The following is a 16,657-nucleotide window of genomic DNA, read 5'->3' as shown; positions in this document are numbered from 1 at the left end:
AAAATGAAAAAAAAAAAACAATTTATGGTGAAGTTGTTTTTGTCTAAGACTTAGTCATGGGTACCCCTAAGAACAGATGAGTAAATATTGTACTCGTTTAAACTGACAAAATCTGTGTAAACATCATTGTATTCGTCTGATAATTCAAACATAAACTCAAGATTTTTCATTAGATGTTATAGAACACGACGCTATATGGCATGTTGAAAATTGTTTGTAAAGGGATTCGAGCAGATTTTGCACTGGTATATGTCCTCTTTTGGTACAAGTGTTCACAAATTTGCAATGTACTAAACAACATGCATTTTTTTGTTGAAATTTGATATGTCCAAAGTGAGGCTAAGTGCACAGACGTGTGAAGAAACTTAAAGCCCTTGAAATCTGGATCGTAGTAAATTAACTTTTTCCATAAGAATTGTAGAAAGAATTAATAGCCTAATTTACGATATTCCTCTAAATATTTTGGAGGAAAAACTTGTATTGCCTATATATGTATGAAGGAATCTTTCAAAGGAATATTTCTGGATAATAGAGAGAAGATCTTCGACAAAACCGAATTTTGATGCTTGGTTATGGTTAAGATACTTGAACATTCGAAAAGTAAAGACTTGTTTCGGAAGGAGATCATTATCCATGTAGCAGAGCTTTTCAAAGAAAAATAGTTTTCTTTTTTTCAATTTCAGCTTAAATTGGTTGTAATCCGAGCATACTTTCGCAAACAGCCGTTACTAAAATAATTATAAAAGAATACATATTTTCATGATACAAACATGCTCAGGTTAATGAATGCAAGAACACCGGTAGTCATTTGTCTGATATTTTTGCTTGTTTTATTATGCTATCTTTCTCCCCTTACGTTTTGTTTATTTATGCTAAAGGTATGATTAATATTAGCCAGTCTGAAAAGCAAAACCCCCTGTTATCAAGCTGCTGTGGGAATATAAAAGCAGGAATGATAAAAAAAGAAAAAAATATATAATCTTTAAATTCATTTATTAGGGTTATATTTTCTTACAGACAGAAGAACAAATAAACATATGCAACTTTTGATAAATCATGTGTATAAGGTAGTCCTAAATTCGGCACTTAATGAACTCAATCTTTAACATGTTTAAAAATCTGCTTTTATAAGATAGTCTTACATCTTAGACATAAGAAAGAATGATGTTAATTAACATATTTAATTTACCACTGTTGCCTTTCAGTATATACCCCGAAATGTAAATTACTGAAATTAACCTATATATCCTAGATTTTGTTGAATGTAAATGAATTAAAGTTTAAATACTCACATTGAATGCACAACATAGAGTAGAAACCTGTTAATGAACCATATATGATGACTGTTTTGTGTGAATTATTATTAATATTTTCGATTGTTTGGCTAAGATATAAAAATTGCTTATTGCTTCCACAGTGTGTACTTTTTTAGAAGGTGAATGTATAATTTTTCCCAAACTTAAAAATCATTTACATAACACCAGGATAAAAAGGTTCCATCTTTACTCATTACCTTTTTCACGAATTTCATCCGCTTAATAATTTTATTGTAATTAAAAGATTACTTTGTGAATATATATATTTTTTTATAAATAAGATAGATTTTTGATAGTAAAGAAACATTATAGCCACGACGTATTTTCATTCATGAACAGTTATAGAAGAGTTAAGTAAGTACGAGCATAAAATATTATTAATATCTATAAAAAAAAATAGTTATCGGAAAACAACTTTTTTACTGTACAACAAATATTTTAATATTACTTGCCCAATAAATATAGTAGGAACGAATAAAATACACAAACAATATAAATGATTAATTACAAAGCATCGCATTTCTGTTCATTGTTTTATTCAGGGGTCTGCTTCTAATTCAGATTCATTAATAGTTTGGTAATTGTCTTTTGGAAAAGAAGCAGTGTCTTCCTTCCGCCAAAACCGCAGTATTTTATTTTTATCGATGGTGTGTCTCTGTTTTCTTCTGACATGTTTCGGACAAGGTCTTCTTCCTGTTTCTGTTTTTAGCGCTATAACCTCGTCTTCTGTCAAAAAGCACTCCTCGTCTTCCTCTGTAATTTTTATATCTTTACAGGTATATCCTATTTCATACTTAGTTTGCCTGTGGAAAGTTTGCGTTATCTCATGAATCATACTCTTTACTGTTTCTTTTATTTCTATAACACTCTCGGTTTGCAACGCCATTTCTTTCTCAGGAGTAAACACCTGCAGTTGGATGGATGTTTTGTTAACGGCAATGACAATGTAATGGCTTGCATCGTCCACCTTATAAAATGCTGCATTTTTACAAAACATCTCCATATCGAGTGCTTTCCATTTATTTAGGCATTTCACGACTAATCGAAAAAAGAAAAAATGAGGCAAATACGTTTTAAAATGGAAAAGTATAATGGACGTTTTTCGTCCTCGATTAATTGTTTCTTCATATTCTTTTGCAAGATCTATTCTGTTCATGCTTGGAATATAAAACAGCTCATCATTAGCGTCTTTGTCTTTACCTTGAATCTTTGTCATCAAGCCAAGTTTATCCAGATATGGCAAAATATCTTGTTTATGATTAATATAGAATTTCTCTGAATCGACTTTTCTCCACACTTCTTCTATTTCTTTTCCGGTTATTTTTCCCGCCTTATCAAGTGTACTATACCAGTCTATTTTAGCGAAATGAGTCTCGTCTGTTATGATGTATTTGAATCCATCGACGAACCACTGAACGTTGATGATAATTACATTCTTCATTTCTTTCTCCGAAAAATAGATAAGTTGTCCTATTTCATGAAAGAATCGGAGTGCATCATTAAGATCATCGTCGTTCGATAAATCAATTTTGTCATTGGCTTTAAGTTCCAGTCTTTTAATACATTTGACCCCTTCATTCTTCCTCAGCCGAAGAAATTCTTCAAGTTTTGCCCATTTCAGTGGAATTTTTTCTCCCCACTGAGGAAGTTGTTTTACAGTTTCAACAATACAATTCCTCACGTCTTCAATTTTTTCTTTTTGATCATTTGTCAATGTTTTTTCTGGACATTCGACCTCAAAATATCTTCTGGGAGAAATTAGTTCTTTCAAAGTTTGACTTTTAGACAAGCTTTTATTCAATTGGTCAAAGAATGACCCCCTTTTCCTCCTCCTTTTCTTTAATAGAAAAACATGTACATGTATCATATGGGTATGCAGTCATATAATAATCATAATATTAAATTCAATGAATATTTTAAAAAAAATCCTTTAAAACTACGATACAAAAATTGAAATTAAGATATTTGATTTAAATTTTTGGACAGGTTCTTTTTTTCTTACGATAGTTACTGTAAGGCATTACAAAACTTTTTTTCTAAATTCATGACGTTGTAAATTTCAAAATTTATTTCTTTACCATTGCACTTTTTTCTAAAATAGTAACAGTCTCTATATGTTTTGTAATGTTTCGTAGATCATATATTGAATCAAACTTTTTGATCAAATTAAGCACATGGAAACAAGAACAAACAAGTGTTTTATTTTTTTTTCTACGAAAAGTATAATTTAAGTTATCAAAACACCGAAAGGTAATGTATAATACTTTGTTGTATTTGGAATTCGAAAAAGAAAGGAGTTTTTAAAACGAAAAGGAGCGTGTAAGTAAATTATTGATTTTTCCAAAAGAATTCTACACATTGAAGGACGTCGTGACAAGTACGTCTAACAAAGTCAAGGAAAATCTGAAGACGATGGGCTTGTATACAAATATTTATGGTTGAAAAGCAAAAACAAAAGATGCTTTTCTTCATTGAAAAGAAGAAAAGAAGCCGTGCCCAAATGTTAAATAGGATTTCAACTAATATTCTGACATCACATTGTACATGATTATTTAGTGAAAACAGCTTTTTGTATAGAGATTGTTCTGTTGGCATATTTTCCAGCATTTAAACAATTAATTTACAATGTTTGAAATGTTTCAAGTCATGAAGGTACCAAATACTATCATTTTCTAACCCTTTCCCAGTTTTACAGATTCTTTTAAAAAGAGAACACTGTTGCTGAATGTAAGTTGTTTTAAAATGTTTACTTAATTGTTATAACAAATAATATTCACCTGCTTGTCTTTATGGGATGCAACAAGAATTACAGGATGGAAAACACCTTGGCTTGCTATACCAAGATCTGTTGGTTGCGTGTTGCCTTCATCGCAGTAAGTCTTGATAGACTGGAGCCAAAAGTGAAAATAATCTATCAAAGATAAAACAAACATATTAATTGAATATTTTGAACAATTACCTAATTGAAAAAAAAATCAAATTTATCGACAAATTTAATGACAAACACCTTTTTAATACAAAAAAATAGGTACGTGTGCCATTTGTGCAACAGGAAGTATAAATAATTTTGGCAGTCTTATTTGCTTTTTGAAAATAAAATCAACAAAGCTCAATGTGCCATTTTAATTTGTGATATAGTTTTTTTTTTCAATCATCATTTTTAATTGGAAATTATCAGATGAAATGTATTTTCAAAGAAACATTATTTCATTGTTGCCGATTAGCAATCAATTAAGCATGAATCAGAGAAGAAATTTAGAAATGAAGCAATAAAATCGAGGCTGATAAATTTTCATCAAACATTTTTGCTTGCTTAATTTCTTTTTTTTTTTGAAAATGATTTTAGATAACATTAATACAGCATCCCTTTACGAGGGTCATTCAAAAATACGTAGACAATGATCCTCACCGTCATATTATTATTACAAGATTATAGATAAACACATTAACATAAATAAAAACATTTTAATTTGTCGACGTGTGAAGTTTCATTCCATTTGATTAAATTGAACTCTTGCTAGCCAATTTTTAAAGCGACATTTTTTGCTACCACAGAGCACGGTTAAGCATTGTAACGTCAAAAAAACGTCGAGAAAGTTTCTCAAAATTAATCTGCTTTTAAATTTCATAAAACAATTTGTAGCGTCTTCTACGTACATTCATAAAAACGTATCCATAACATTAATCACCTGGTTTGCTAACAATTGTGCAAAATAGCTTGAACTAGATTATCATTGTTTTCAAATTGCTCAGGCCTACTGCGGAACTCTATTTCTTCCGCAGAAATGGAGCGCACATCAAGTTTAATGACGTTCCCAACTCTTTTGACAAGATTTTCAAATATAACCTGTTTCTTTGCAGACCATCTAGCGTCTGATTTAAACTCACTACCACTCGAAAATTATATTATCCATTTTATACAAATAAACGGCTTATTTTTCATACATTTCGTGGTTCATACAGATTTTTTTATAGCTTGTTAAAGAAGTTTCCTCTATGGAAAACTAAATTTTATCGCTACTCACTGCTCCGTGATGTTCTCCAACGTCATAGTTTTTTGCCTTTTTAAATAACGTTCATATGTATTTCGAGATTGATACCTTTTAAACGGAACGATATATTACACTACCTGATAGTATCTTTATTAATACAGCAAGACTGAATTTATACATGTAACTTTTATTTGTTTCGACTCTATTTATTCGAGTTCTGACTATAGAAACTATAAAGTGAAAAAAAGCAAATTACTCAATTTTGACGTTGCTCCGTGGCCCCATTTTTGCTGTTCTTAATCATTGATAATTTGTAAAATTACGAAAATATATTCCTATGTTTTAAATCAAATTAATCGAATTAAATGTTAAAATATGTGTACCAAATTTGGATATAATATGACGTTAAATAATAAAGTCTACCAACTTTTGAATGACCCTCGTAGAAGCAAGGTCATCTTAATCTTATAGTTTTGATATACCGATAGCTCGATGATCATCGTAATAACTTTGCCTGCTACTTTTGACGAATTTGAAGAAAATTGTAAGTATATATATTTTTTAATTAATTCATTCTTTCGAGCGAATTTCTCCTAGGTTATTTCTCTCCGATGACCTTTGACGGTTGATCAATTCAGGGCAGTTCATATCGCTCTCATACATAGGACACCGGTTGTTAACCAGAAAATAATAAAGATTTAGCACAAGATGGAACTAATTTCCATTGCGCTTTCGCCTTCTTGGTGTTTTTTTCTTTTATGTAATTTATAATCAAGTAATTATTTTGTTCGTCTAAAAAATGTATGAATAGGGTATTGTTAACCCTATAGAATATAGATATTCTAAAAAAAAAGTCATTAAACTGCTACTCAGTAAGTATAAATTTAAAATGGTTTGGCTGCCAAATATCCAAGAAATAAAAAGAAAAATATTTATATTTGTGTCTACCAAAATAATGTCATTCGTAATAATAAATTTTAGCATTTCAAACAAATAGTTAAACGTCAGAAAAGTGACAACAACATTTTACTGACTTTTTGTTCATTGAAGAAATAAAATGCATTTTAGTGTTAGAGGATTATAGAGAAAATTACATATGTAAATGATTTTATGGGTATTTGATCTTCCAACAATCTATTGGAATTCCCATGGGTACAAATTGCGCTCCGTTATTAGCAGACTTATTTTTATATTCATATGAAGCAGAATTTATGTAAAATCTTTTGCGTGAAAAGAAGAAAACACTTGCTGTGGCCTTCAACTCGACATTTAGATATATCGACGACGTATTGTCAATTAATAATGACAATTTCCATTCCTACGTTGACACGATATATCCTGGTGAGCTTGAGATAAAAGATACCACAGAGTCCGACACTTCTGCTTCATACTTGGATATTTTACTTGAAAAAGACTCTAATGGTAATCTAACAACCAAGCTATATGATAAACGTGATGACTTTAACATTTCTATCGTCAACTTCCCTTACTTATGCAGCAATATACCTTCATCATCTGCATACGGAGTATTTATATCGCAGTTGATTCGATACGCAAGAGCATGCTCTACGTATGAACAATTTCTTAAACGAGGCAAATTATTGACAAGCAAGTTGATGAAACAAGAATATCAACAGTCTCGTTTAAAGTCATCATTTCGTAAATTCTATGGTCGATACAATGACCTTGTCAGCAAATACAATTTATCATTGAATGAAATGCTGACTGACGTTTTCATACCAATTGTTAGTCCATTATTTATACACTGAATTGACCAAGGATTTTTTCCGTTATTTCCTGATTATGACAACGAGCACACGGCGGGTGTGACCGGTCGGCAGGGGATGCTCACTCCTCCATGGCACCTGATCCCAACTCTGATGTTTCAGAGGTCCGTGTTTGCTCTGCTCTTATTTTGTATATTTGTTTAATGGACGTTGAGATTGAATACTGTTCGTTATTTTCATATCTTTCTTCTAACAAAATACTTATATTATTGCATTAATATAAAAATGATTTCGTTAATATTTTTTAATAACATTTCAAATATTTTTATCTAAACTAACCACTAACGAAACATAAGTTCAGGATAGCTTTTTATTATGGTTAATTAATTTTAAATGAAACTTAAATTTCATTCCGAGTCCAAACAACTTTTATTTCGGTTTGTGTTTTTTAAAAAGATTTTAATTCATTTTTTATCTTGAAATCATTACAAAAAGGTCCTTTCAAATACATGTATAAGATTAGTTTGCATGAAGAGGCTTACCTATGCAATCCAAAGAATATACAAAAAAGTTATTTAATTTTCCGTGGTAAAGCAAATTCCAGATTTTTATCAATGAATGAACTATTTTATGGTTTCAGCTTTTTAAATGAGAAAAACAAAATCAATTCTCTGTAAAAAAAAATTTTTGAACAATTTTGAATAATCTGAAAGGGTTTGATATAAAATAAGTTTTTAATTTATTTTCATGTCACCTATTACCTTTGTATTTCCATGCATGGAATAAAGATCCTTTTGGATTATGACGGTCAACATTGTGCTTGCATACTTTTTCTTTAAGTTCTTTGGACATATCGATAACAATGAGATAAAACGCTCTTTTTGACAAGTAAACTTGGTGGCAGGCATAATAAGCTACTTGTCCTGCAAAGTCAGTCATGCTAATCAACTTTTTCCCATGACTGCTCTCATATTGAATTCCTCTGATAGGCAGCCCATCTTCATTGGTACTGAAATCTGTTTACAAATACATGCACTACAGAAATGATTTCTGATTAAATGAAGAAGACATTAAATTGAATTCATGCATTCTTGGTAGAACAATTGCATATTTATCAAAATAAAATTTTACAGAAAATTAGGGATGTCAACGAGTATCCGCTTTACAGGGTACCCGAGCGAACGTCCGAGTATCAAATACCAAAATTGGTTACTCGGAGGTATTTATATCTATTATTCTAAAGTACATATATTTATCAAAAACATAAAAAAGAACTCAATTGTACAGTCACACGATAATTGAGTACCGTCGCGCAGATCTGTAAAACACCTGTTATCGCTTATGGTTGTGTATATATAGTAATTAGTGACCAATCACGTGGTACACAGCTTTTCTTACCTATCACGGTCCTTAATCATTAGATGGCTTCAATGATTTGTTTTTCATTGGTGTTCTATTATCTTACATCATTTTAAAATAATTAAGTAAATAATAACGAAATCCGACATGCATAAATATGCTGCATCAACCTTAAAAATGTAAAGACGTATTTTGGTAAAATATGTAATTAAAGATTTAAAAAAAAGTTTAAAGTCAGCTATGAGGAGTAAATGTAGCGTATACGAAGTAACAATAATAATATACGACAAGCGATCCCAACAACGTCTGTTCTTTCTGTTTCGTTAGTGTAGTCATCACGAAGGGGCATGAGGCATGACAGATTGATTAAAGCTCTATCCAAACAAAAACTATCAATCAATTGTAATTATCGGAGCATCAAATTGATGTCCTCTGTAAGTGTGTACATATTTTTTTTATAAAATGAATAAATTAAGTGCAAGAAATTATCTGTTGGACTCGTTATTTTTAAACATGCACTCAAAAGGTAAGAAAAATATTGGTGTTTCACAGAGTTAAAGAAAATTAACAGACTTGTATTTACAAGTTTACCGACTACCCGGGTACGTAATCGGAAAAACGTGCGAGTATAACCGATAATCACATATTGACCGATTTGACATCCCTATAGAAGTTGTATATTTTTTAAATCTAAGTTATGTGAAGAATAAGGGTCACATGTTTAAAGAATTTGGCTTTTGGAATTTAGATTTTCTTGAGTAAATCAGGGTAAAAATATTAGACCGTTAGCTTTCAGTTGAAATTTGAATCATCGTATTCAAACCGCAAAATGGATAAAAGACATTTTTATGGTAGACATTTTTTCGCTATATTTTAATAGAACATTTCGTAAAGAAAAGGAACTATCACCCATTAGCTTGTCGTCTATGATTTCGAACAAATCCTCATGGACCTCCAGGCCAACAGTTGTCTCAGTTTTTTCGAATTCATTATTCCTTTTTACCCTCTTTAGGTTTTCAAGGAGAGTTGTTTTTCCAGCGCCAGCGCATCCAACGATCATTCCTCTAGCGCGGAACATTTCTACTCTTCCTTCCTGGGAGATTTCAACAAATCGTTTTCTAGCACTGAGATCCCACGAGAAAATTTCCTCAGGTATATTCACTAAAAGGACATCAAGACATATCTACATGATTAAACATATACTAGTGCAATAAAAAATAAAATCAAAAGCATGAAAACACTTTTTGAAGAAAACATTCTGATATGTTGTAGATTTCAGAATCTTCCAAGAGTAGTCAGTAACACGTATCTATAAAAAGACATAAAATAAGAGTTTCCCAATATACAATAAAGTTAACAAAATAAATTGAAATTTAATAACAATTACGGTAGCTATATATTGCAACAACCATGCATGTATTGATAGTAGCTGATGTAAGGAAAAAACTTAATAAGGATCGTGAGCATAACTACCTCTGGCCATCAAGAGCGAGAAGAGAAATACAGAAAGATAAAATTCAAATAAAAATTCGTCTGAAAAAAATCAATTCTCGCAAAAATCCAATTACTTTTCCCAAAACTTTCATCTGGTGACCCAAGGCATTTTATAAAGAATTTTATTACGGATCACTTCGCACTTGCTGTTTAAAAATATCAGTATTTTTCATATCTTTCTGAACTTTATATCGAGTCTGAGCATTAATCGAAAGATATATGTAAACTTGAACAAATAATAATAATTGGTTTTTTTATTAATAATAAATTTGATGTTAAATAGGTATTAACAAATCTGAACAAACCTATCGTTATTTCTCCAATCAATAACTTTATTACAACTGCTAATTTTTCTGTTTTTCTTTAATTTGTTTTATATTCATTAAATATTAAATAAATATTTCTTATAATTGCCAGTGTTTTTAAAATCGGTTGATGCAATCTTAGAATGTTTGTTTTAATTGCAATTCTTTTTTTATTATAATATTTGCATTAAGTTGACTTGGATTCAACAAATTAAGCATCCAATATATCTTAAATTTTAAGATATGATATCTTAAACTTTCAACTCTCATTTGGCAAAGGAAATAATTATAAATTTTAGATTAAAATTTGATCATTTTATTTCATATGGCAAGCTTTTTCTAAAGGAAATCAAAATAGGGTGAAAATTGCCACGACCACCAAGCCCTTTTAAGTAAAATCAGTTCAAAAAAAGAGAGCGTGGGGGATATTATATTTAATATGTACTTACGGCGTTTCCTTATATTACTATGATGCTCTTTCTCTGACATGAAACAATGTACTAAGATATCCACCTGTAAATTGTCTATGAAGAGATCGTACATCTCCTTTGGTTTGTCGGGTATATACAAACATTTCTCATTTGCACTCCTTTCATAATTCCAGGACCTGCAGTACTCTGATACCACATGTTTGGATGCCATCTTCAGGAAAAACTCCAGATCGCTTTCCTCAACTAAACATTCCGTCACAAAAGCGTACATAACGTCTTGCCTGATTTCCACCGATTTAAACTTATAACAACTTTTCTGTTTGTTGACCACTCCCTTCAGCTCAGCTGGCACCTTAATTTCGTTGCATAATGCCAGATCTTTGAAATACCTTCCTCTGACTGTTTTGCACAAATTTTTATGACTTTGTTCATTGATGTTGAGTGCATACTTATCCAAGAATAAAAGGCAGTAGAGGAGACATCTTGAGTCAGATGAGTACTTGTGGTATTTACCTGTAATTGAAGTTTGCAGTTGTCTTTTTATGACAGTATTCTCGAAAATCAGTTAAAAATCTTTATGATAAAGTGATAAAAGCACACCTCTCCAAAAAGGAGATCCGACCTAACCGATACAATATTTTAATTGTTTGATAAAACAGAGACTGTTACAGATAGTTTACTGTATGTCTGCTAGAATTAAAGGGTAAAAAATCGTAAAGTCTGTGATTTTTGTTCTCGAATGCGATCTTTTACCCCCGCTTGAAAAGCGGGAGGGTATATAGTAATCGGTATGTCCGTCCGTCTGTTACAACCGTTCACGGTAGCTCAGTCGGTAGAGCGCTCGCTCCGTGATCGGGAGGTCGTGAGTTCGCATCTCGGCCGCGACCGCCTAGTCGTTAAAATGGGTAGCAACTGTTCCTTCGCAATGCGCTCGGCACTTTGAAGTGAAAGTTGCGGGTCCTTCGGATGAGACCTTAAAAACTGAGGCCATGTTTCAGCGGCAGGCGTTGGCACGATAAAGATCCCTCACTGCTCAATGGCCCAAAGTGCCAAGTAAAGGTCAAAATTTGAAGCCCTTCACCGGCATACGGTGACGTCTCCATATGCGTGAAAAATTCTCGAGATGGACAATATACAATCAATCAATCTGTCTGTTACCCTTGCGTGTATCCATCTCTTACCCGGAACTCCTTTTATACCACTGAATAAGATCTTCATTACATTTTAGCATTGTGCACCTCTAATTTTAATTTTTAATCTGAAACATATTTTGTTTTTACCATAAAAAACATGGACACTGCCATTATATTTATATTGGAGACAGAGGGTATTATTTAGTGAGCTCCTTGCTCACAGTACCTCTAGTTTTATATTATTTCTTGTTAAATTTCTACTTTTGTAAAATCTCATTCCATGTATAAATTAATAGATCCAATACTTGAAGGACATTTATGATATCTTATGAAACGTAACACATCCCCTGAATATAAAATATTCAGGACAACAAACCTTAGCTTTAGTTTGTTCCTTTTTTTTCTTTTTAAAACATAAGAATTTTTATCACATGAGAACTCTTCGAAACTACTTGAAAAATAAAAATTTTATTTCTAATTTTTTTTTGAAGATTCTAAGATCTTAAATCGAAAATTATCAGCAAAAACAATTCATGATAAAGAATTCGAACCTTAACATTGCAAATAACATAAAGTCACTCAAAGAAGATGGGCGAACAAGGCGGGCAGAATGCCTATAGCGTCAGATATTAAGAAATCATATCAAATATGTGAATTGATTATCTAAATTAACGTCTAATTATTGAAATTTTAGAAATTATGAGAAAAAATAACTTTTCTGAGAGAGAAAAAAATCTCGTAAAAAATTTTCTTTCATAAAATTATTAGATGGTATTCGTTGGATTCGAACCCTAACAATAAAAATCCGACGTATCAATAGCATACGGCTTTGAGACTAACGCGTTAACCACTATGCTACACCGCTCATGATGATTTTTTGGCATTTAAATCATGTTAGTGATATGACCCTTCACTTAATGGACTTGAAAGTATTTTTCGGAAATATGCGAATGTTTTGTCATAAAGGTGTACTTTTAAGGTATAGTGGGTCTTCTCTCCATGTTTTTGAAAACCAAAAAATGTGTATTTTATTGCCAACTTTTAGGATCATCTTTCAAAAAAATGGAGAGAAGACCCACCCATATTGAAAAATTTTGTTTAAGTATGAGAAAATGATCGTTTTTGTTCTTTTTAGTGTGTGTAAGCTTTTTCATAGGCAAATATTTTTAGTCTTTGTGAGATTTTTTTAAATTGTAGAGATTTTACATAAAGTATACTTTAGTATTAGATGAAATATCAAGTAAAATTTGGATTCAATTGAGATTAAAAATTTCACTTCTTATCTGTCGCACTATAGGCATTCTGCCCGCCTTAGTCGCCCATCTTCTTCAAGTACTCGCAAATGAGACCCATTAAATAAAGAATACATGTATTACACTTGGGAACCCATATATTATGAATAGAACGATAAGAGCATCGATATCTGTGGCGTAATTGATAGTGCGTCGGACTGATAATCTCGGGGTCGTCGTGAGTTCGCTCCCAAGTGTGTGCACAGTCGGGTTTTCTTCAGAAAACGTAGCCTTGCACCATTTCGGCATAGAATGCTCACGCTATAAAAATCCCTAGAACACTATACGAGAATACATTTAGTAGGGTAAAAGTTATATAGAGACAAACTGACATGAAGCATAATAAACAGAGAATATTACATGCTAAAGTGTGAAAATTAGCGACATCAATCAACCAAACTTGTAAGAGATTTATTAGGACCCGACACTCCAAACCACACTTCTAGTAGATATGATTTTTTGCATAGAGCAGATTAATATATGATTTGAATTATGCAAGTAGTTGTAGAGTGTTTCGGCTATTAAGAAGCCTCATCGGGGGTCACGGACATAAATCATGGTGTTTGTTTTAGGTGAGACCGGATTATCTCTTCACCTATATTCTTGTGTTTGCTGTAAGCAATGATTGGTTGAGAGTTAAATAAAGTTTTGCATTCTGGATTTCTAAGAATGGTGTTCCAATATTTCAGAATTCGTTTTTTCAGTCCTTTAACGCAAGGGTTAAATTTAGTAACCAGTACTGTAGGGTTACGTAATGACTGTTCTTTAGTCTTTTTGATGATGAGTTTTGATCGGTTTGTGTTGATTGTTTCCTTGATGATAGGATCAATTTCCGAAGAAGAGTAGCCTCGCTTTGATAAGTGCGTCTTGAAGTCATTAAGTGTTGCATGTAAAATTTCAGGGTCAGTGGTGTTTCTTGCATGTCTAATGCATTCTCCTTTAATGAATCCTTTAAACACAGCCGGGCTATGAGCGCTCTGTCTGTGTAGATATTGAAAGTTATTTGTTGGTTTGATAAAGGACTTGATATCAAGTTTGTTAAAATTTTGAAATTTCTGTCCTTTATAAACTGTAGTATCAAGGAAGTTGACATCAGATGGAGAAATTTCAAATGTAAATCTTAGATGTTTGTGACACTGATTGCCAATATTAAAGAATTCTTCTATCTCTGGTTGCGTTCCATTGAATATTATGAAACCGTCATCACGGTATCTGCCGTGGAAGACAATTTTGCTGGCATGACGAAATTGTGCCATTATGTGCTTTGTAATTTGATACATTCTGATGTCACAGATCTCTGGACTGGGGACTGCCCCCATACTTGCTCCTATTATTTGTTTGTAATATTTTCCGTCGAATTCAAAGTAATTGTTTTCCAAGACGCATTTCAATAAGAAGTTTAGATCCTCAGGGTCCGGATATGGAATGTCTAATTGCGTTTTATTGGCCTGTGTGTAAGCCTCATTTACTGATGAGAGAAGCTCGTGTGAAAATTAGCGACATCAATCAACCAAACTTGTAAGAGATTTATTAGGACCCGACACTCCAAACCACACTTCTAGTAGATATGATTTTTTGCATAGAGCAGATTAATATATGATTTGAATTATGCAAGTAGTTGTAGAGTGTTTCGGCTATTAAGAAGCCTCATCAGGGGTCACGGACATAAATCATGGTGTTTGTTTTAGGTGAGACCGGATTATCTCTTCACCTATATTCTTGTGTTTGCTGTAAGCAATGATTGGTTGAGAGTTAAATAAAGTTTTGCATTCTGGATTTCTAAGAATGGTGTTCCAATATTTCAGAATTCGTTTTTTCAGTCCTTTAACGCAAGGGTTAAATTTAGTAACCAGTACTGTAGGGTTACGTAATGACTGTTCTTTAGTCTTTTTGATGATGAGTTTTGATCGGTTTGTGTTGATTGTTTCCTTGATGATAGGATCAATTTCCGAAGAAGAGTAGCCTCGCTTTGATAAGTGCGTCTTGAAGTCATTAAGTGTTGCATGTAAAATTTCAGGGTCAGTGGTGTTTCTTGCATGTCTAATGCATTCTCCTTTAATGAATCCTTTAAACACAGCCGGGCTATGAGCGCTCTGTCTGTGTAGATATTGAAAGTTATTTGTTGGTTTGATAAAGGACTTGATATCAAGTTTGTTAAAATTTTGAAATTTCTGTCCTTTATAAACTGTAGTATCAAGGAAGTTGACATCAGATGGAGAAATTTCAAATGTAAATCTTAGATGTTTGTGACACTGATTGCCAATATTAAAGAATTCTTCTATCTCTGGTTGCGTTCCATTGAATATTATGAAACCGTCATCACGGTATCTGCCGTGGAAGACAATTTTGCTGGCATGACGAAATTGTGCCATTATGTGCTTTGTAATTTGATACATTCTGATGTCACAGATCTCTGGACTGGGGACTGCCCCCATACTTGCTCCTATTATTTGTTTGTAATATTTTCCGTCGAATTCAAAGTAATTGTTTTCCAAGACGCATTTCAATAAGAAGTTTAGATCCTCAGGGTCCGGATATGGAATGTCTAATTGCGTTTTATTGGCCTGTGTGTAAGCCTCATTTACTGATGAGAGAAGCTCGTTGAATTCCATGTTTGTGTACATGCTCGTCACATCATAAGTAATTAATAATGCGTTTGTTGGCAGTGTAAGGCTTTCGATTTTGGTGATGAAGTCCGTAGTGTCCTTAATATAAGTTGATTGTTTTTGTACAATAGGTACCAGAAAATAATCGCAATATTGTCCTATTTTCCTTGTTGGCGTATCGCATTGCGAGATAATTGGTCTACCAGGTGGTAATTTCCTAATGCTGCACTGACCGTTTATTAGAGCATTGTAAATGTTTGCTGGTATTTTATGGGTTTTAGGTAAAAGGTATAAGTGCCCACATTTGAGTGAAGGTTTTTTGTCATTAAAGAACTTATAAGTGTCTTTGTCCAGTGACCCATTAGTATGCATTTCGGCAAGTTTATTTTGAATACTGTCATGCAATGTAAGCATGTTGGGTTCAGATACTTGCATATAGTGTTTAGATTGCAATTGGCGTTGTGCTTCTAAGACATACTGATCCTTGTTCATGATGACAATAGTGTTGCTTTTATCTGCTTTTTTGATAACAATGTCGCTGTTATTTTTAAGAGATAAAATAGCTGCTTTTTCAGACTCTGAGATGTTCGATTTCTTTTTTACAATTTCCATTGAGGATAGTTCCAGTTTTGTTTTATCTATATATTCCTCGAGTTCGCTGCATGTAAATGGCGGTTTGTAGCCAGATTTCGTTTTAAAGGGATGAATTGTAGTGTTGTCTCCGGTATCAAAGTGGAATTTGCATCTGAGTTTTCTAGCAAATTCCTCAAAGTCATTGAGAAGTATGTTTTTAGCATTGTTGCTTTTAGGCGTTGGAATGAATTTCAATTTCGGCCCTCGGGCTGATATGGGGCCACTCGGGCTGATATGACATATGATATGGATTTTAGTATGTAGTATTCTATTTATCATATATTTACAATACTTCATATGCGAGTTCACATATGGCGGTTGAGGAATGTTTGTGCTTGTTAGCGAGTTTTCTTTAAAATCTAATAGAGC

The 16,657-nt window shown here is 32.4% G+C and overlaps 1 protein-coding gene across 1 annotated transcript in view; it reads right to left on the bottom strand.

The window, feature by feature from the left end:
- Nucleotides 1–976: 976 nt before the first annotated feature.
- The window catches only part of LOC134258649 (uncharacterized), a 36,375-nt gene continuing 20,694 nt past the window's right edge, over nucleotides 977–16,657 (bottom strand). The window contains exons 5-9 of the mRNA XM_062741192.1: nucleotides 10,643–11,137; nucleotides 9,304–9,555; nucleotides 7,797–8,051; nucleotides 4,094–4,227; nucleotides 977–3,153 (exon numbers count right to left, since the gene is read on the bottom strand). Of these exons, the coding sequence (XP_062597176.1) occupies nucleotides 1,855–3,153; nucleotides 4,094–4,227; nucleotides 7,797–8,051; nucleotides 9,304–9,555; nucleotides 10,643–11,137 (2,435 nt within the window). The 3' untranslated portion in view covers nucleotides 977–1,854. The remainder of the gene's footprint in view (nucleotides 3,154–4,093; nucleotides 4,228–7,796; nucleotides 8,052–9,303; nucleotides 9,556–10,642; nucleotides 11,138–16,657) is intronic.

This window comes from Saccostrea cucullata, unplaced genomic scaffold, assembly GCF_032062105.1.
Source record: "Saccostrea cucullata isolate Sc308-1 unplaced genomic scaffold, CSIRO_AGI_Scuc_v1 ctg3124, whole genome shotgun sequence".
Classification (NCBI taxonomy): domain Eukaryota; kingdom Metazoa; phylum Mollusca; class Bivalvia; order Ostreida; family Ostreidae; genus Saccostrea; species Saccostrea cuccullata.
The sequence above is the reverse complement of the archived record's forward strand: the minus strand, read 5'-3'. Positions and strand labels throughout refer to the sequence as shown.